The sequence below is a fragment of the Piliocolobus tephrosceles genome, chromosome 16 (genome assembly GCF_002776525.5).
Source record: "Piliocolobus tephrosceles isolate RC106 chromosome 16, ASM277652v3, whole genome shotgun sequence".
In the NCBI taxonomy this organism is placed as follows: domain Eukaryota; kingdom Metazoa; phylum Chordata; class Mammalia; order Primates; family Cercopithecidae; genus Piliocolobus; species Piliocolobus tephrosceles.
The window spans coordinates 2126419-2147988 of NC_045449.1; the positions used below are offsets into that span (position 1 = coordinate 2126419).

At 44.9% G+C, this 21570-nt stretch overlaps 3 protein-coding genes across 9 annotated transcripts in view; 1 reads left to right on the forward strand and 2 right to left on the reverse strand.

The window, feature by feature from the left end:
- Nucleotides 1-698, reverse strand: part of SMG6 (SMG6 nonsense mediated mRNA decay factor) — a 246956-nt gene extending 246258 nt beyond the window's left edge. For 3 of the 4 annotated variants that reach the window (XM_026449598.2, XM_026449600.2, XM_026449599.2), the window contains exon 1: nt 51-697. In XM_026449598.2, the coding sequence (XP_026305383.1) occupies nt 51-138 (88 nt within the window). In that variant the 5' untranslated portion in view covers nt 139-697. Of the gene's footprint in view, nt 1-50 lie in introns of all 4 variants that reach the window. The other variant, XM_026449601.2, reaches the window with a different exon arrangement.
- SRR (serine racemase) lies at nt 75-19119 on the forward strand. Of its 2 annotated transcripts, none has more exons than XM_023184777.3 (8): nt 75-435; nt 9657-9828; nt 11958-12084; nt 12906-13009; nt 15409-15528; nt 15664-15738; nt 16997-17206; nt 17516-19119. In XM_023184777.3, the coding sequence occupies exons 2-8, from the start codon at nt 9661-9663 to the stop codon at nt 17729-17731; spliced, it is 1020 nt and encodes a 339-aa protein (XP_023040545.1). In that variant the 5' UTR covers nt 75-435; nt 9657-9660; the 3' UTR covers nt 17732-19119. The 2 variants fall into 2 exon arrangements, with proteins under 2 accessions (XP_023040545.1, XP_026305392.1); XM_026449607.2 differs by lacking the exon at nt 75-435 and adding an exon at nt 3608-4472.
- The window catches only part of TSR1 (TSR1 ribosome maturation factor), a 29984-nt gene continuing 9821 nt past the window's right edge, over nt 1408-21570 (reverse strand). Inside the window, exons 12-17 of one of the 3 annotated variants that reach the window (XM_026449605.1) lie at nt 19159-19275; nt 18543-18683; nt 18358-18432; nt 18091-18228; nt 15641-15691; nt 1408-1424 (exon numbers count right to left, since the gene is read on the reverse strand). In XM_026449605.1, coding sequence (XP_026305390.1) covers nt 1423-1424; nt 15641-15691; nt 18091-18228; nt 18358-18432; nt 18543-18683; nt 19159-19275 — 524 coding nt within the window. In that variant the 3' untranslated portion in view covers nt 1408-1422. Of the gene's footprint in view, nt 1425-6268; nt 6715-15640; nt 15692-17439; nt 18229-18357; nt 18433-18542; nt 18684-19158; nt 19276-21570 lie in introns of those variants that run through there. The other 2 variants (XM_026449604.1, XM_023184769.3) reach the window with 2 other exon arrangements.

Consider the following 21570-nt stretch of genomic DNA (forward strand, 5'->3'; position numbering starts at 1 on the left):
GGGAGGCGGGGCGGGCAGGCCCGGCCCAGGAGCTGGGCGGCGCGACTCACCTCTGCTCCCGGCCTGCGGGGCCAGAGTAGCCAGGATCCCGCGCAGCTCCGACGCGGAGATCCGCACACGCTCCAGCCCTTCCGCCATCTTCGCGGCTGCTGCTACAGCCGTAGCTACTCCGCCACCGCCGCGCGCAGCCAGGAAACCACCACAGACGGGCGGCGCGCGCGCTCGCCCACCTCCCAGCCTTTCCCCGCCCCCTCCCGCCCTCCCTTGCCGAACGACGGTGGCCGCGCTGGGAGGAAAAGCGCCCGACGCCGATTCCAGAGGGGCGGGACCGGAGCGCGAGCCTGGGCGGGGCGGGCGGGCGCTGCGCGTGCGCAGAGGTGAGGCCGGGGAGGCTCGCGGAGGCTGGAGCTGGAGGCGCGGCGGCGGGGAGCTGAGGTGAGGCGAGGCCGGGCCTTGCCAGGCCGGGCGGGCGTTTGCGGCGGTGGCTGCCGTTGCTGTTGTCGTGGCCACCGAGGACACTGGTACTAGTCTGGGACTCAGGTTGACAGAGACACCCCAGAGCCTGGGCTCCTCTGGACACCTTAGGCCAGGCTCGCCCGCCACAGGCCCGGACTAACGCCGCGGGCCATTACTTGGGACCTTGAAGATCTGCTAAGAGTAGTTATTACTATTCCTTTTTTTTTTTTTTTTTTTAAGGCGGAGTCTCGCTGTGTCGCCCAGGCTGGAGTGCAGTGGCGTGATCTCGGATCACTGCAGCCTCCGCCTCCCGGGTTCAAGCGATTCTCCCGCCTCAGCCTCTCTAAGGTTAGGAAACTGAATCCCAGAGAACGGAAGTAAATTGCCCAGAGTGACACCGTGGATAAGTACCTACCAGAGCCTTTTTCATTACAGCAAGCCACATCCCCAAAACCTTTTTTCTTTTTTTTTTTTTTTTTTGAGACGGAGCCTCGCTCTTTCCCCCAGGCTGGGGGGCGGTGGCGCGGTCTCGGCTCACTGCAACCTCCCCCCCCCGGATTCAAGCGATTCTCCTGCCTCAGCCTCCCGAGTAGCTGGGATTACAGGTGCACGACACCAAGCCCGGCCAATTTTTGTATTTTTTGTAGAGACGGGGTTTCACTAGGCTGGTCTCGAACTCCTGACCTCAGGTGATCCACCCGCCTCGGCCTCCCGAAGTGCTGGGATGACAGGCGTGAGCCACTGTGCCCGGCCGCCCCCTGACTTTTAAAAAATACATACGATATAGTTGGAATCGTGTGGAAGGGAGTACATCAGGAGGTATATAAGTCGATTTGGCACCTGTAATCCCGGCGACTCGGGAGGCTGAGACGGGCGGATCGCTTGAACCCGGGAGGTGGAGGCTGCAGTGATCCGAGATCGCGCCACTGCGCTCCAGCCCGGGAGTCTCCTACAAAGCGAGACTCCTCCTCAAAAAAAAAAAAAAAAAAAAAAAAACAGTCAATTTGGGAGTTTCTGTGTCACTATGGATTCTTGAAAAAAAATACTGCTCTCGATCTCAGGTTGACTTTTTAATTTCCCATCTTTAAAATTTAACTATACCAGAAGACTAGTACTTGAACCTTTTTTTGGAGAACTGTGCAGAGGTGAAGCTCCCTTCCCCAAGGCTGCCTGTCTCCACCTGTTGCTCCTTCACAGCCCCACAGGCTTTTAGAACACACCCATCACAGAATAGTTACCAATTATTCCTTAGTCTGAGCCCAAGGGATTGCAACAACCTCTGACAGAACTCCTTCAGTTCCTTTTACATGACATTTTGTCACCAGAAAGTTAAGCATAAGGAGAAAGTCAGTGGATGGGTGAAAAGATCCAACAGTTCAGAAGAGGAATCATTTGAGTGGTCAGACCAAATGACAGCCTTTGCCACCAGATTTGAGAGATAGGAAGAAGTGTTAAAAAATAATCTGTTTCACATTGAAATTTGAGAGGCCATCGCATGATTTTTTTTTTTTAAGATGGAAAAATAATGGAAAACAAGAAAACTTTCTTAGGACAAATGGCACTGCCAATGTAATGCAACAGTGTCAGTGAACTGCAGATTAGATATGCCAAAAGTTAAACCAGTTCAAGAAAATTTACCTGAACTCAGAAGGAAAAGGTAATAGATAAAAACTGAGAGACAAAGATGGGAGACATGGAGAAGGGGTACAAAAAATTAATAATTAAATGTGAGTTCCAGAAGGGGATAATAGAGCTGACTGCAGAAGAGCAATAATCAAATAGTAGAAGAAAATTTACTAAGTTGGTGGAAATTTTTGAATTCTCAGATTTAAAGGATTCATGAAATACCAGGTAAAAAGAAATGAAAAGAAAGACAACCATATTTAGGTCTGATTAACAATGAAAGGTGCTGAGTTTTTTTGTTTTTTGTTTTTTGTTGCTTGAGACAGAGTTTCACTCTTGTCCAGGCTGGAGTGCAGTGGCACAATCTTGTCTCACCTCAACCTGCTTCCTGGTTTCAAGGGATTCTCTTGCCTCAGCCTCCCAAGTAGCTGGGATTACAGGCGCCCACCACCATGCCCGGTTAATTGTTTGTATTTTTAGTAGAGATGGGGTTTCACCATGTTGACCAGGCTGCTCTCGGACTCCTGACCTCAAGCGATCCACCCGCCTCAACCTCCTAAAGTGCTGGGATTACAGGCGTGAGCCACCGCTCCCAGCCCTGAATTCAGTTTCTAAAAGTAAAAATTCTACAGGTCGTTTTTACTGAGCACAAAGTAATAAAATTAGAAATGAATAGCCACAAATTAAGCAAAAAATTCTAAGCATTTGGAATTTTTTTAGAAAACAATAAGCATTTGGAATTTTTTTAAAAAACAACAATTTTAGGCCCGGACTAGCGCCGCGGGCCATTACTTGGGACCTAGAACATCTGCTAAGAGTAGTTATTACTATTCCTTTTTTTTTTTTTTTTTTTTTTTTGAGGCGGAGTCTTGCTCTGTCACCCAGAATGGAATGCAGTGGCGCGATCTTGGCTCCCTGCAACCTCCACCTCCCGGATTCCAGCTATTCAAGCCGGTGCCCCACACCTGTAATTCCAGCACTGTAGGAGGCCAAGGTGGGCAGATCACTGGAGGCCAGGAGTTCGAGACCAGCCTGGCCAACATGGTGAAACCCCATCTCTACTAAAAATACAAAAACTAGCTGGACATGGTGGCGGGCACCTGTAATCCCAGCTACTCGGGAGATCGAGGCAGGAGAATCACTTGAACCTAAGAAGCAGAGGTTGCAGTGAGCCAAGATCACACCACTGCACTCCAGCCTGGCGACAGAGTGAGACTCCATCTCAAAAAAAAAAAAAATTTGGCCGGATGTGATGGCTCACACCTGTAATCCCAGCACTTTGGGAGCCTAAGGCAGGTGGATCACCTGAGGTCAGGAGTTTGAGACCAGCCCAACCAACATGGTGAAACACCATCCCTACTAAATAGAAAACATTAGCTAGGTGTAGTGGTACATGCCTGTAATCCCAGCTACTTGGGAGGCTGAGGCAGGACAATCGCTTGAATCCGGGAGGCAGAGTTTGCAGTGAGCCCTGATTGCGCCATTGCACTCCAGCCTGGGTGACAAGAGTGAAACTCCATCTCAAAATAATAATAATAATAATTTGTAGAGTCAGAGTTTCCCTGTGTTACCCAGGCTGGTCTCAAACTCCTAGCCTCTGGCAATCTTCCCACATTAACCTTCCAAAGTGTTGGGAATACAGGTGTGAGCCACCATGCCTGGCCCAGGATTTATTCTTCACACTTCTTTCCCCTATTCAATCCACTATCAAGATATGTCTCTTCTGTTCCTATAATGAACATGTATGGAATCATCTCCCTAGCATTCTCCCCTTTATTTTCACTTGGAAAATGCCCCTTACTCCCACTCAAAAAAACTTTTTCTTTTCTTTGTTTTCTTTCCTCCGTCACTCCTTTATTTTGCTATTGTCCCCTCAGGTGCAGAGAATTGAGCCAGTCATACTCATTTATCCACACTGTCATTAACAAGGCCTTTCTCATTTTATCTTTTTTCTCTTCATTCCAGTTTCCACTCATGTTCTTTCTCTCTCTCCTTAGGTAGTCACTCCAATGTGTTTCATATATGTCTTTGAATATACATGTATCTTTCAGTAATATGTAATGTTGTTTTATGTATGTATATGTTTTAAATGTACCTGATACTGTGTTAAAGATCTCATTCTGTTTCTTTTTCATGTTTATGTAAATACTTCTAACTATTGCATACTGTTGTCTTAAATGACCTCATACCCTGGCCACTGGTGCTGGGCCAAGATGGACCAGAATCCTTACCCAGAATTTTTTGAACTGAAACTGAGAAAGAAAATTTGCCTCCAGTGTGGAAGCCATAAAATGTAAAACATACGAGCTGTCAGCAGCCATGTGTCAGTTGGTTCCATATGGAACCAACTCACCTGCAGTGAAAAAGAAGCCGACATGCAGAAAGCAGCAGAGGTGAGAGACTAAGAGTCTGGGAAGCTCTCAAATCTCTGGTTCCAGTTGTTCCTGAAGCTTCATATTCCTCCCATTACCATGGTTTGTTCAACTCTTCATGGATTCCATGAGCTAGTCAATCTCAACACCTTCACCTTGTGCCTACTAAGATTGAGGTTCTATCACTTGCAACTAAGAGGACTGACAATTTACAACCTCCAAATCATATCTTATTTTTGATAGTGGGTGTTTTGTATTTTGGGTTTTGTTGTTGTTATTGAGAGATAGGGTCTACATGTAGGGATGGAGTTGCTAGATCATAGGATGATTCAATGTTCAATTTTTTGAGGAAGTACCATACTGTTTATCATAGAATTACCACTGCAGGTGCCTGCCACGTGCACAGCTAATTTTTGTATGTATGGTAGAGATAGGGTTTCAACATGTTGCCCAGGCTGGTCATGAACTCCTGAGCTCAAACAGTCCACCCGCCTTGGCCACCTAAAGTGCTGAGATTACAGGTATGAGCCACTGCACCCTGCAAAGGGGGCATAATTGACATTTACTCATAAAAATATTGAGTCTTCAGGCCTGGCATGGTTTTTTGGAATTTTTTGTTGTGTTTTTTTGAGACAGAGTCTCACTTTGTCGCCCAGGCTGGAGTGCAGTGGAACGATCTCGGCTCACTGCAACCTTTGCCTTCCAGGTTCAAGCGATTTTTCTGCCTCAGCTTCCCTAGTACCTGGGACTACAGGCACATGCCACCACTCCCACTAATTTTTGTTTTTTTAATGGAGACGGGATTTCACCATGTTAGTCATTCTGGTCTCGAACTCCTGACCTCAGGTAATCCACTCGCTTTGGCCTCCAAAAGTGCTGGGATTACAGGCATGAGCCACCACGCCCAGCCAACTATTTTTTGCTCCCTTGTTTTTTTTGTTTTGTTTTGTTTTTTAATAGACAGGTTCTTGCTTTTGCAGTGGTGCAATCATAACTCACGGTAGCCTTGAACTCCTGGGTTTAAGCAACCTTCCAGCCACTGTGCCCAGCCGAGGGGGCATAATTGACATTAAAAAATACTGAGTCGGCCGGGCGCGGTGGCTCACGCCTGTAATCCCAGCACTTTGGGAGGCCGAGACGGGCGGATCATGAGGTCAGGAGATCGAGACCATCCTGGCTAACACAGTGAAACCCTGTCTCTACTAAAATACAAACAAACAATTAGCCGGGCGTGGTGGCGGGCGCCTGTAGTCCCAGCTACTTGGGAGGCTGAGGCAGGAGAATGGCGTGAACCCGGGAGGCGGAGTTTGCAGTGAGCCGAGATCACGCCACTGCACTCTAGTCTGGGCGACAGAGCGAGACTCTGTCTCAAAAAATAAAAAAATAAAAATATTGAGTCTTCAGGCCTGGCATGGTGGCTCACGCCTATAATCCCAGCACTTCGGGAGACCAGGGTGGGTGGATCACTTACTTAAGCTCAGAAGGTCAAGACTAGCCTGGGCAACATGGCAAAAGCTTGTCACTACAAAAAATATAGAAATTAGCCAGGCATGGTGGCACAACGCACCTGTGGTCCCAACTACTCAGGAGGCTAAGGTGAGAGGATTGCTTGAGCCTGGGATGGAGAGGTTGCAGTGAGCTGAGATCATGCCAATGCACTCCAGCCTGGATGATAGAGACCCCATCTCAGTAAATAAATAATGCCCCCAATTCATTTATACATCTTTACAGTGGAATTTCTGGCAACTTTTACAAAGGAATTCTAGTTCACCTGGAAGAATTGATGTGTGAGAAAAGCCAATGAATTTTAGAAAGAGTAATCAAGGGAGAATTTATTAATACAGTATATAATAGGAAAAAGAATTGGCAGTCTGGCCAATGGAACAAAATACAATAGCCCCAAGCATTCACAGAAATTTAATTTTTTATAAAGATAGCATTTCAGAGGAAAAGGATTCTGTCAGTAAATGGTGTGTTAAAGATTAAGAAGGCCAGGCACAGTGCCTCACGCCTATAATCCCAGCACTTTGGGAGGCCAAGGCAGAAGAATCACTTGAGCTCAGGGGTTTGAGACCAGCCTGGGCAACACAGCAAGACTTCCTCTCAACTAAAATAAAATTTTAAAAAATTAGCCCGGGTATGATGGTGCACAGTCATAGTCCCAGGAACTTGGGAGACTGAAGCGGGAAGATCACTTGAGCTCAAGAGTTTGAACCTGTAGTGAACCATAAATGAGCCACTGGACAACAGAGTGAGACCTTATCTGGAAAAAAAAAAAAAAAAAAAATTCAGAAAAGAACAAGTGGCCAAGATACAGAAAAAAAATGTTCAGGCCGGGCACAGTGGCTCACACCTGTAATCCCAGCACTTGGGGAGGCCGAGGTGGGTGGATCACAAAGTCAGGAGATGGAGATAATCCTGGCTAACACGGTGAAACCCCGTATCTACTAAAAATACAAAAAATTAGCCGGGTGTGGTGGCAGGCACCAGTAGTCCCAGCGACTTGGGAGGCTGAGGCAGAAGAATCACTTGAACCTGGGAGGCGGAGGCTGCAGTAAGCCAAGATCCCACCACTGCACTCCAGCCTGGGTGACAGGGCGAGATTCTGTCTCAAAAATAAAACAACTACTAGACATAATTCAAGTGACATAAAAATGATATAGAAAGAATGAAGGAAAATAAGCATGCCATTAAAATTGTTGTTGGGAGTCCAAATTGATGTAATATAGGACCCTTCTGGAGATGAGTTTGGCAGTGGGTATCAGATGTCTTATAAATGTGCATACCTTTTGATACAAAATACCATTTGGTGAAATCTACCCTAAGGACTGAGGGAGGTACACAAAAATCTTGCAACAAGGCTATTCATTACATCATTCTTACAGCCAACAACAACAAAAGGAAATCCAAATGTTCATTTGAGCTATGTAAACTTAAAATTATGATTTTTTCAAGAGATAGGGTCTTGCTTACGTTGCCCAGGCCACGGTACAGTGGCTATTCCTAGGCATGATCATAATACACTCCTGGGCTCAAGCAAGCCTCCTGCCTCAGCCTTCCAAGTGAGGGGACTACCAGCATGTGTCACTGCACCCAGCTAAATTATTGTATTTTTGTCATTTTAAAAGTTGGATAAAGCCAGGCACAGTGGCTCACGCCTGTAATCCCAGCACTTTGGGAGGCTGAGGCAGGTGGATTGCCTGAGGTCAGGAGTTAGAGACCAGCCTGGCCAACATAGTGAAACCCCGCCTCTACTAAAAATATAAAAATTAGCTGGGTGTGGTGGCGGGTGCCTATAATCCCAGCAACTCCAGAGGTTGAGGCAGGAGAATTGCTTGAACCTGGGAGGAAGAGGTTGCAGTGAGCCGCAATCATGCCACTGCACTCTAGTTTGGGTGACAAAGCGAAACTCCATCTCAAAAAAAAAAAAAAAAGTGGATAAATGCACTCACTGATGAGATTCACTGATATTCATATTATTGTCTGATAAAAACAAGTTACCAAACCTACCAAAGAGTTTTGTCTTCATATGTAGTTGAGCCTGGAAAGGTAAACCACTAGATAGCAACTGTCTTTAAGTAGGAAGGTTTCGTGTCTATTTTCTTGTTCTTTTTGTATCTCTGTATTTTCAGATTAACTCGGTTTTCTAATGAAGATAGATTCTTTTGTAATAAGGAAAAATAGGGAAACTTCATATTTAACTACTACAATAAACAGTGGAAAGTGGAAGCTTAATGTAGTTATTGAAAATTATAATTATGAAAATTGTAAATAAACTGAGCCAAATGTAGTAGGAGTAAACAAAATGCTTGCTTTAACTATTACATAATGTATATTTAGAATGCAGAAGGAGCTGGGCACGGTGGCTCATGCCTCTAATCCCAGCACTTTAGGAGTCCGAGGCAGGTGGATCACCTGAGGTCGAGAGTTCGAGACCAGCCTGACCAACGTGGAGAAACCCATCTCTATTAAAAATACAAAATTAACTGGGCATGGTGGCACATGTCTGTAATCTCAGCTACTCAGGAGGCTGAGGCAGGAGAATCGCTTGAACCCGGGAGGCAGAGGTTGTGGTGAGCCAGGATTGCACCAGTGCACTCCAGCCTGGGCAACAAGAGCGAAACTCCATCTCAAAACACAAAAAAAGAAAATGCAGAGGGAAATAAAGAAAATGAACATCGTTATTTAAATGGAAAAGTCTAGCTATTTTTTCCTTTATCAATAAACAATTTATTAAATGTTTATTAAAAATTTAAAAATTGGGCCGGGCGCGGTGGCTCAAGCCTGTAATCCCAGCACTTTGGGAGGCCGAGACGGGCGGATCACGAGGTCAAGAGATCGAGACCATCCTGGCTAACACGGTGAAACCCCGTCTCTACTAAAAAATACAAAAAACTAGCCGGGCGAGGTGGCGGGCGTCTGTAGTCCCAGCTACTTGGAGGCTGAGGCAGGAGAATGGCATAAACCCGGGAGGTGGAGCTTGCAGTGAGCTGAGATCTGGCCACTGCGCTCCAGCCCAGGCGACAGAGCGAGACTCCGTCTAAAAAAAAAAAAAAAAAAAAATTAAAAAATTAAATTTATAAATTAAAAATAATATAAAAATTGAATCCAGTTCATTCAAGTAGCTTCACAACAATGATTAAAAGAAAGGTGGAGCGGGGCACAGTGGCTCACGCCTGTAAGATCAGATGTTCAAGAGCAGCCTGGCCAACATGGTGAAACGCTGTCTCTACTAAAAATACAAAAATTAGCTGGGCATGATGGCACATTCCTGTAATTCCAGCTACTCGGGAGGCTGAGGCAGGAGAACTGCTTGAACCGGGTCCCGGGAGGTGGAGCTTGCAGTGAGCCGAGATCGTGCCACTGCACTCCAGCCTGGGCTACAGAGCAAGACTCCGTCTCAAAAAAAAAGGAAGGTAGAGACCAGTGGCAGTGCCAACAGTGCTAAGAGATGGGTGGTGTGGTGGGGAATGGGCTTCAGCCATCCGTAATCACCATCAGTTAACTTCCCTCAAAGCTTCACCAGAAAAGCTTTGTTCAGCTTTCAAGTCAAATCTCTTGTAGAGAAATTCTGGCACTCCAGCAATGGAGAGTTTCCACATGACACCACAGGCCCCAGGTCTATTCTGTTACGTGTTTTCAAAATCTCTTCAATAAACATGTCTCGGACTTTGCTTTGACCCCTTTCTTATTCCTGGGTTTCAGAACCATGTGTGCTCAGTACTGCATCTCCTTTGCTGATGTTGAAAAAGCTCATATCAACATTCAAGATTCTATCCACCTCACACCAGTGCTAACAAGCTCCATTTTGAATCAACTAACAGGGCGCAATCTTTTCTTCAAATGTGAGCTCTTCCAGAAGACAGGATCTTTTAAGGTAACAATCCTTTTTCTCAGCGTATCATGTTTGTTTTCAAACCCCTTCACGTGTCAATTTGATTCTGACCACCCAACGAGACAGGCAGAGAAGTAAATTAATGCCTTTATACGGTTGGAAAAAAGGTTACAGAAATTTTCCTTTCAAGTTCTTGTTTTACCTGGCATCATAGTGTTGATAAGCCACTTTACACAGTCACAAAATCCTTATAATTAAGATCATATATATAACTATCCAAGTAATTTTTATATATGTATGTGTGTGTATTATATATAGTATATACATAAAATACAGTCATGTTCTACATAACGTTTCAGTCAATGACAGACCACCTATATGATGGTGGTCCTTGGCCCCATAAGGTTATAATATCACACATTTACTGTACCGTTTCTGTGTTTAGATACAGAAATACTTGTCATTGTGTTATAGCTGCCTACAGTATTCAGCATAGTAACATGCTACACAGGGTTTGCAGCCTAGGAGCAATAGGCTGTAACAGCTGGGTTTGTATAAAAGTACACTCTGTGATGCACATACAGTGATGACATTGCCAAATCATGCATTTCTCAAAACATATCCCCATCCTTAAGGAAAGCATGACTTTATTATATATACCATCACTTACCGTCTAAACTAAGACATAATTTATTATCCAAACTAGGATATGTTTCAGACTAAAAGAAGCAACCTGAAATGTCTAAACTGAGACACCCAAACTGTTGTAGGCAAATTGGAAAGTGTGATCACTCTGTATATGACCCAAGTTTAAGCATTCACTGTATCAACTTGCTACACATGGATACATTATGAATATAAAAGATGTAAGCCTGGGCCACAGGGCAAAACCCTGTCTACAAAAAATACAAATACATGCCAGGCACGGTGGCTCACACCTGTAATCCCAGCACTTTGAGAGGCTGAAGCAGGTGGATCATCTGAGGTCAGGAGTTCGAGACCAACCTGACCAACATGATGAAATGCTTTATTTTGTTTTGTTTTGAGACAGAGTCTCGCTCTGTCCCCCAGGCTGGAGTACACTGGCGCGATAGCTCACTGCAAGCTCCGCCTTCCAGGTTCACGCCATTCTACCTCAGCCTCCAGAGTAGCTGGGACTACAGGCGCCCACCACCACGCCTGGCTAATTTCTTTTTGTATTTTTGGTAGAGATGGGGTTTCACCGTGTTAGCCAGGATGGTCTTGATCTCCTGACCTCGTGATCCGCCCGCGTTGGCCTCCCAAAGTGCTGGGATTACAGGCGTGAGCCACAGCGCCTGGCCTTGGCGAAGCCCTTTCTACTAAAAATAGAAAATGAGCCGGTCTTGGTGCCAGGACCTGTAATGCCATCTGCTTGGGAGGCTGAGGCAGGAGAATCGCTTGAACCCAGAAGGCGGAGGTTGCAGTGAGCTGAGATTGCACTACTGCACTCCAGCGTGAGCGATAGAACAAGACTCCATCTCAAAAATAAATAAATAAATAAAAATGAAAAAGGCCAGGTGCGGAGGTTCACGCATGTAATCCCAGCACTTTGTGGGGCTGAGGCAGGTGGATCATGAGGTCAGGAGATTGAGACCATCCTGGCTAACACAGGGAAACCCCATCTCTATTAAAAATTTTAAAAAATTAGCCGGGCATGGTGGTGGGCGCCTATAGTCCCACCTACTCGGGAGGCTGAGGCAGGAGAATGGTGTGAACCTAGGAAGTGGAGCTTGCAGTAAGCCGAGATCGCAGCACTGCACTCCAGCCTGGGTGACAACAGAGCGAGACTAGGTCTAAAAAAAAAAATTTAGCCAGGCTTGGTGGCAGGGGCCTATAATCCCAGCTACTTGGGAGGCTGAGGCAGGAGAATCACTTGAACCCGACCCTGGTGGTTGGTGCGGTGTGGGGAGGCAGACGTTGCAGTGAGCTGAGATCGGGCCACTGCACTCCAGCCGGGGTAACAGAGACTCCATCTCAAAAACATGAAAAATAAAAAAATAAAGATGCACATGAGATATTTAGAAGGTAAATCGATAAGATTTGGTGACAGATTGGACGTGCATGTTAAGTATAGAAAATCTAGAAAAGCTCCTTGCTTTTCAAAACAGTGTTTTAATCAAATATGTGAATTCACCATCCCTCTTTTTTAGATTCGTGGTGCTCTTAATGCCGTCAGAAGCTTGGTTCCTGATGCTTTAGAAGGGAAGCCGAAAGCTGTTGTTACTCACAGCAGTGGAAACCATGGCCAGGCTCTCACCTATGCTGCCAAACTGGAAGGTACTTGATTTCTCAAGGTACTGGGTAGATCATGAGAAAGGAGGGGAAAAGTGTCCTTCATTTCCATGAGAGTGATGATAGCTTTGGGAAGTAACTTTCCAAAGAAATCTCCATCTGATTGCAAGCAATATGAACATCAGTTTCTTTTTACTTTTTTTTTTTTTTTGAAAACAAGTCTTGCTCTGTCACCCAGGCTGGGGAGCAGTGGCGTGATCTCAGCCCACTGTAACCTCCACCTCCCAGGTTCCTGCCTCAGCCTCCTGAGTAGCTGGGACTACAGGTGCAGGCTTGGGCCTGGCTAATGTTCTCTATTTTACAAATACAAAATACTAATTTCACCATGTTGCCCAGGCTGGTCTTGAACTCCTGGGCTCAGGCAATCCACCCGCCTTGGCCTCCCAAAGTGCCAGGATTACAGGCATGAGCCACAACACCTGGCTGAACATCTTTGTTTGTTTGTTTGTTTGTTTTTTGAGAGGGAGTCTCGCTCTGTTGCCCAGGCTGGAGTACAGTGGCATGATCTCAGCTCACTGCAAGCTCCACTTCCCGGGTTCACACCATTGTCCTGCCTCATTCCCAGGTATCTGGGACTACAGACGCCCACCACCATGCCTGGCTATTTTTTCTTTTTTCGTATTTTTAGTACAGACAGGGTTTCACCGTGTTAGCCAGGATGGTCTTGATCTCCTGACCTTGTGATCCATCCACCTCAGCCTCCCAAAGTGCTGGGATTACAGGCATGAGCCACCACACCTGACCACATAAGTTTCTGTTTTAAATTCTCCTGACTTGTAGTAACCAAACATGTTTTTCTCTCCCAGGAATTCCTGCTTATATTGTGGTGCCCCAGACAGCTCCAGACTGTAAAAAACTTGCAATACAAGCCTACGGAGCGTCAATTGTATACTGTGAACCTAGTGATGAGGTAAGGAGAGCAGTGTTTGGTACCACCTTAACAGCTTTCATTTCTACCTTACCAGCTCTTTCTACCTTACCGGCTGCTCCTTCTCCGCCTCCTTTGTGGTTTCCTCTTTATTTCTGTTACATGCTCAACCTTTTCTCTATCTACACTCACAAGATCTCGTTAGTCTCATTGCTTAAATTATTACCTATGGTCTAACAACTCCAACTTCTCTCCCCTTAACAGCCGACTTTTATATCCAACAGCTACCTAACTTTCCCACTTGATGTCCTTTTTTTTTTTTTGAGACGGAGTCTCACTCTGTTTTTTTGTTTTTTTGGTTTTTTTTTTTTGATGGAGTCTGGCTCTGCTGCCCAGGCTGTTTGTTGCCCGGGCTGGAATGCAATGGCCGGATCTCAGCTCACTGCAAGCTCTGCCTCCTGGGTTTACGCCATTCTCCTGCCTCAGCCTCCTGAGTAGCTGGGACTACAGGTGCCCGCCACCTCACCCGGCTAGTTTTTTTGTATTCTTTAGTAGAGACGGGGTTTCACCGTGTTAGCCAGGATGGTCTCGATCTCCTGACCTTGTGATTCGCCCGTCTCGGCCTCCCAAAGTGCTGGGATTACAGGCTTGAGTCACCGCGCCCGGTCCCCACTTGATGTCTTAAAAGGCATCTCAAACTACATTTAAAACCAAACTCCTGATCTTACTTCCCTGTATTTCTTCCCTTCCAGGCTTTCTCATCTTAGTAAATGGCAATTTTTATTCTTCTAGTAACTCAAACAAAAAAAGTTGGAGTCATCTTTGTGTTTCTGAAAAAAAATTTTTTTTTGTTAGAGATGGAGTCTTCCTATGTTGTGGGATCCTCCTGCCTCAGCCTGTTGAGTAGCTAGGACTACAGGTGCATGCCACCACACCTAATTCCTTTTTTTTTTTGTAGACAGGGTCTCACGGTTGCCCAGGCTGGTCTCAAACCCCTGGGTTCAAGCAATCCTCCCACCTTGCCCTCCCAAAATGCTAGGCTCACAGGCATGACCCACTGCACATAGCCAGGAATCATCTTTGATAACCCTCTCATACCCCACATCCAAATCTCAGTCTGCTTTCAACATACTTCCATAACCCAAGTGCTTCTGTGTCTACCGTTAACCACCCTGATTCAAACCAACATCAATTGTCACCTATATTCAATTCAGTAGCCAAACTGGTCTCACTGCATCCACCTTTGCCCCACTAGAGGGTTTTTTGAGCAACCAGAGCTCTCCATTTAACAAAGTCAGAACTCATCTCTTTTCAAGTCAAAATTTTCTGTTGGTTTCCCATCTCATACACAGTGGAAACCAGAGTTCTTGCAATCATCTAAGCCCTGGATGAACTCAAACATTCCTATCTTTTTGACCTCATCTTTTTTTTTTTTTCTTTTGAGATAGAATCTCCCTCTGTCACCCAGGCTGGGGTGCAATGGCACGATCTCTGCTCACTGCAACCTCCACCTCCTGGGTTCAAGCAATTCTGCCTCAGCCTCCCGAGTAGCTGACACTACAGGCGTGTGTCACCACGCCCAGCTAATTTTTGATTCTTTAGTAGAGACATGGTTTCACCATATTGGCCAGGCTGGCCTCAAATTCCTGACCTCATGTTCCACCTGCCTTGGCCTCCCAAAGTGCTGGGATTACAGGCGTAAGCCACTGCACCCAGCCCCTCATCTTCTTTTATTGAGACAGGGTCTCGCTCTGTCCAACCCAGGCTGGAGTGCGGTAGTTTGATCTCAGCTCACAGCAGCCTCTGCTTCCTGGGTTTAAGAGATTCTCATGCCTCAGCCACCAGAGTAGCTGGGATTACAGGCACGTGCCACCCCACCTGGCTAACTTTTGTATTTTAGTAGAGACAGGGTTTCACCGTGTTGGCAAGGCTGGTGTTGAACTCCTGACCTGAAGTGATTCGCCCACCTTGGCGTCCCAGAGTGCTGGGATTATAGGCATGAGCCACTGCACCCAGCCTTGCCCTCTCTGTGCCAGCCATACTAACCTTTACAGCTGTTCCTCAGAAAGGCCAAGCACTCCTACTTTGTAATCTTTGCACTATTACCCCCTCCCTGGAATATTCTGGACATCCACAGCACTTGTTCAGATCTTTTAAAATGTCACTTTACTAGAGGCTCTTCTTGGCTACCCTTTATGAAATAAATTCCTTCATTTTACTCCATTGCACTTAGACATACCATATATTTACTTCACCCATCTCTACCATATAATATAACCCCCTTGAGGGCAGAGATATTTTGTTTATTAACATATATATCTCTAGTACCTGAACAAAGTCTGAAAAAAGTAGATGGTCAATAAAATGTTGAATGACCAAATGGTACTTGTTGGGGACTCTATTAAATACAAGTCAATTAAACTAAATTAATGTACTTTCAGTCCAGAGAAAATGTTGCAAAAAGAGTTATAGAAGAAACAGAAGGCATCATGGTACATCCCAACCAGGAGCCTGCAGTGATAGCTGGACAAGGGACAATTGCCCTGGAAGTGCTGAACCAGGTAAAATAGCCGAGTTCTTCCTGTTTAGCTACTGGTAAAGCTGTTGGGCTATATTCAATTATTTTATATGTACACATTAAATATAAAATTACTTACTAATAGGCCTACTTACAGTTTATATTCTTTTCACTAAAGGTTCCTTTGGTGGATGCACTGGTGGTACCTGTAGGTGGAGGAGGAATGGTTGCTGGAATAGCAATTACAATTAAGGTGAGCAACTTCTCGAAGATTCCCTACTTCAAGCAGAGGATTTATTTTACATCATAAATGATTTGTATACACGTGCTCAAAATTCTGTACACATTACCATTTCTTCCCCCTATTCCTTTGGGACTTGAGATGAAGGCCCGTCTCTGCCTCACTACTCTATTTACTATTATTTTTTTTTTTCAAGACAGACTCTTGCTCTGTCACCCAGGCTGGAGTGCAGTGATGCGATCCTGGCTCACTGCAACCTCCACCTCCCAGGCTCAAGCAATTCTCCTCTCAGCCTCCTGAGTAGCTAGGATTACAGGCACATGCCACCACACCCCGCTAATTTTTTCGTATTTTTTTTTTTTTTTTGCAGTAGAGATGGGGTTTCACGTTGGTAAGGCTGGTCTTGAACTCCTGACCTCGTGATCTGCCTGCCTTGGCCTCCGAAAGTGCTGGGATTACAGGCGTGAGCCACAGCGCCTGGCCTATTTATTATTTTTAGTATTTTTATTTTTTTTAAGAGATGGGGTCTTGCTATGTTGGCCAGGTTGGTCTTGAACTCCTGGGCTCAAGCAGTCCTCTTATTCTGGCCTCCCAAAGTGCTAGGATTACAGGTGTGAGCCACTGCACCTGGCCAACTCTCTTCTTAATCCATGACAATTTTACAGCACAAAAGCACTTACCATAAGTGACACCATCAGTCTTTTCCCTGAATTCCATGTCATCAAGCTACTATCCATACCAAGAGGCTACCCTTTTCTCAAATTACCAGGAGAATCAGATGTGATCCAGGCAATGGAAGGCTAGTATCAGACATATAATTTATAAAGTGCTTGAAAATATTTTCATTACATCCATGAAAGGGAAGGCTCTTGGGCAGAAATGTATTACTTATTGTTCCTATTTTTTCTTTTTTTTTTTTTGAGACAGTCTAGCTCTGTTGCCCAGGCTGGAGTGTAGTGGTGTGATCTCAGCTCACTACAACCTAAGCCTCCTGAGTTCAAGCGATTCTCCTACCTCAGCCTCTCGAGTAGCTGGGATTATAGGTGCCCACCACCATGCCTGGCTAATTTTTGTATTTTTAGTTGAGACTGCATTTTACCATGTTGGCCAGGCTGGTCTCGAACTCCTGACCTCAGCTGATCTACCTGCCTTGGGCTCCCAAAGTGTTGGGATTACAGGCGTAAGCCACCACACCCTGCCCTTATTTTCTTTTAGACATACAGGCAATGTTGTGGTTTGTTTTAAGATGTCTTAATATTCCTCTTCCCAGGCTCTGAAACCTAGTGTGAAAGTATATGCTGCTGAACCCTTGAATGCAGATGATTGCTACCAGTCCAAGCTGAAGGGGGAACTGATGCCCAATCTTTATCCTCCAGAAACCATAGCAGATGGTGTCAAATCCAGCATTGGCTTGAACACCTGGCCTATTATCAGGGACCTTGTGGATGATATCTTCACTGTTACAGAGGATGAAATTAAGGTAAGACTCCAACAGGAAAAGAAATAACAAAGCATGGTATAACTTCTTAAGCAGAAGAACCTTCTGTTAGGAGTAGCAAGTGACCCATGGGAACTTGACTAGGTAACTTCATGACATGGAAGGGTACCCTAGATGTACTAATGACAACCCTCTTGACAGAAGCAGAGTTAGAATTAAAGAAAAGCTTTGGGAAGCATGTATATACAGTGATAAGAAAATTCAAACTGGACATATATTCTCATCTGACCTTTATAAGTAAACCAACTAGACTCCCCTTTCACTAATTCCTACTCCCTTCCATATCAACAGCGTGCAACCCAGCTGGTGTGGGAGAGGATGAAACTACTCATTGAACCTACAGCTGGTGTTGGAGTGGCTGCTGTGCTGTCTCAACATTTTCAAACTGTTTCCCCAGAAGTAAAGAACATTTGTATTGTGCTTAGTGGTGGAAATGTAGACTTAACCTCCTCCATAACTTGGGTGAAGCAGGCTGAAAGGCCAGCTTATCAGTCTGTTTCTGTTTAATTTACAGAAGAGGAAATGGTGGGATTCAGTGTCTTTAGATACTGAAGACATTTTGTTTCCTAGTCAGTCAACTCTTAGTTATCAGATTCTTAATGGAGAGTGGCTATTTCATTAAGATTTAATAGTTTTTTTGGACTAAGTAGTAGAAAAACTTTCATACTTAACTGAGACATTTTGTCAAGGCTAAAAAAAAGTCTTGCAGAATGGGGCAGCAGACTGACAGGCTGACATAGAAAATAAACTTTGCGCAATCACAACTTGTGCCTCCCATCCCTGACTACTGGCTAGCACCAGTAAGAAGGAATCTCTTTGAATCCATTACTCCATGCCCTCTTGAGGCACTATTGAAGAACTCTCACTTTTCACCCAGGGTACTGGTTCTGGTACATATGGATCATAAGTCCATTTGGGGAAAACTCGTTTATAGAGGTTCATCAGTACTGTGTCTTGAGATTTTAGCTTCCCATCAAAGCTGCATTTCATGTGGCCATGGGTACCTAGAAAGAAAACAGAACAAGTCAGTCAAATTAAAAGTAGAAAATTTTAAAGCAATGACTTCCAACCCAATAGTCATTTAGCAACACTGCAGAAATGTAGACATGGTCCCAAATTCCATGTTTCCTTACCTAAAGGCTCCTTGATATGTCCTCTCCTGCCCCACTTTGTTCTCAGTTCCACTGGTTTAAACCACAGCACATCCTCTTAGAATCAAACACATAAAACACCTAGATGAAATATTTACCTACAAAATGTAAACCCAACCTTCATACCACAAAGGCAATCAGATCCCATCCTTCTCCTTCATACCTACCTCTGTTGAAGAACATGTAACGTACTACTGCCATCTTAGTAAAAATTTTGAAAGGATGACCGCTCAAAACAACTCTCTTGATGACCATTCTGTCTGGATCTACTGACATAAGGTGGCCTGTAGCAATGAGGCTGTGCATTCCTAAAGCGCAAAAGCAAAGAAGCTATTTAGGAATTTACAGGCCAAGGTCTTCATTTATTGCCCCAGTCCATCTAAAGACCCATTTAAGAGCCTGGTTTGTCATCCCTGCCCTAGCCCAGTCTGAGGCTAAGATTGGTAAACTGTTAAGTCCACACTTAACCTTGTCAATAGGTTCTTGAAAACTTGTACTTTAAGAGAAATGATGTATAACAAAACCATATTTTTTCTCATCAGTTGTTACAAGGAAAGGATGTTGAACAAAAGGCAGTTATTTGAAGACTGGCTATATACTGTTTCACTTAAAAGTTGCAGTTTTCATTGTTCTATTAACAACGTTAAGCGAAGACTTACTGTATTTTGAAAACCATCATTACCTTCTCCATACCATTTGGCTCCCAAATCTAAATACAGAAGAGAACAGTGTTCATCCTATTAAGGGCCTGCAGGGTCTGTTCATCTCTGTGGCTCAACTTACCATTGCTTTTCTGCTTGAAAAGCAGCACAGATGCAGGAGGAAAAGTGATTGGTGCATAGACTGTCACCACCAGGGCCATGTCAGCAGTCAGGAATCTCTGCAATTTATGTTTGTCCGCTGCCACAAGGGTTAAAATATGAAAACCAAAACCATTTTGAGAAACCAGAGGCAATAGAGGCCTATGAAAAGCTGTATTAGTGCAACTCTTAAACCTACGGCAGCTTCTACTTCTCTAATCCACCAGTTCTCAAAAATTTTCTCTGCCTCAATACACCTAAAAGATACAGTCTAGTCCTATCAGTAACTTTTTTTTTTTTTGAGTTTGAGTATTGTTCTTGTCACCCAGGCTGGAGTACAATGGCGTGATCTCAGCTGAATGCAACCTCCGCCTCCCAGGAACAAGCAATTCTCCTGCCTCAGCCTCCTGAGTAGCTGGGATTATAGGCACACGCCACCACTCCCGGCTAATTTTTGTATTGTTAGTAGAGACAGGGTTTCACCATGTTGGCCAGGCTGGTCTCAAACTCCTGACCTCGGGATCCACCCACCTCAATCTCCCAAAGTGCTGGGATTACAGGCATGAGCCACAGTGCCAGACTGTATCAGCAACTTTTTATGTATTTATTTTGAGATGCTGTCTTGCTCTAGTTGCCCACGCTGGAGTGCAATGGCACCATCTCTGCTCACTACAACCTCTACCTCCCAGGTTCAAGCGATTCTCCTGCCTCAGGCTCCCGAATAGCTGGAATTGCAGGTGCCCGATCAGTAACTTTTTTATCTGGAGTCAGAATCTTGGAGCTTAGACTGTATTTGATGTTCTACCTTCAATGTAGCTTTCAGTAAAATATTTAAAGGGCAGTGGTGTGAACACAGCTCACTGGAGCCTCAAACTCCTGGGCTCACTGGCTCAGGCAATCCCTCTTGCCTCAGCCTCCCAAGTAGCAAAGCACATGCCACCACACCTGGCTAATTTTTTAAAAAATTTTTGGCAGAGCGCAGTAGCTCACGCCTGTAATCCCAGCACTTTGGGAGGCTGATGCAGGTGGATCACCTGAGGTCGGGAGTTCCAGACCAGCCTGGCCAAGATGGTGAAACCCTATCTCTACTAATGATACAAAAATTAGCTGGGCATAGTGGTACACACCTGTAATCCCAGCTGCTTGGGAGGCTGAGACAGGAGAATCCCTTGAACCTAGTAGGCAGAGGTTGCAGTGAGCCGAGATCCTGCCACTGCACTCCAGCCTGGGCAACAAGAGCAAAACTCCATCTCCCCAAAAATGAAATTTTTTTTTGTAGAGGCTGGGCATGGTGGCTCATCCCTAAAAATCCCAGCACTTTGGGAGGCCAAGGCACGTGTGCAGATCACCTGAGGTCAAGAGTTTGAGACCAGACTGGCCAACATGGTGAAACCCCATCTCTACTAAAAGTACAAAAATTAGCTGGGCATGGTGGCGGACACCTGTGGTCTGAGCTACTTGGGAGATTGAGGCGCCAGAATCATTTGAACCTGGGAGATGGAGGCTGCAGTGAGCTGAGATCATGCTACCGCACTCCAGCCTGGGTGACAGAGCTGGACTCTGTATCGGGAAAAAAAAAAATTGTAGAGACAGGGGTCTCACACTCCTGACCTCAAGTGATCCTCCTGCCTCAGTCTCTGGAACTAAGACTTTGATTTAGTTCCAGTTCTAAGGATCTGCCTTTACGAAATAAGCAGAGAAGTAAATAAAGTTTTATGCACACAGATCTAATTTAGAGCAAAACATTAGAAATAGCCTAAGTCCTCACCCGTAGAAGCTCAAATAAATATCAGTACATCACATACACTGGAATATATCCAAATGACAATAAAGCATTAAAAGTCTCATTAACTAATCTTATGGAAAATTGATCAAAATCAATTAAGTGATAAATGTAATGTTTAACACCATATTTACAATTACAATCCAAATTCTATTAAAAAAAAAAAGAGATCCAGATGAAAATGTATAAAATAAAAGTGAATTTTCTCTAATATAAGGTAATTGTACTTCTACATTAGTCCTTATTTTCCTAACTGTCTAAAATATGAAAATAGTTATTTCATCCTAAAAAAAAAATCAAAACCATTTTGAAACAATAAAAAAATGATTGGCCAGGCGCAGTGGCTCACGCCTGTAATCCCAGCACTTTGGAAGGCCAAGGCAGAAGGATCGCCTAAGGTCAAGACCAGCCTGGCCAGCATGATGAAACCCTGTCTCTACTAAAAATACACAAATTAGCCAGGCATGGTGGCAGGCGCCTGTAATCTCAGCTACTCGGGAAGCTGAGGCAGGAAAATTGCTTGAACCTGGAAGGCAGAGGTTGCAGTGAGCGTGGATGGCACCATTGCACTCCAGCTGGGCATCAGAGTGAGACTCCGTCTCAAAAAAAAAA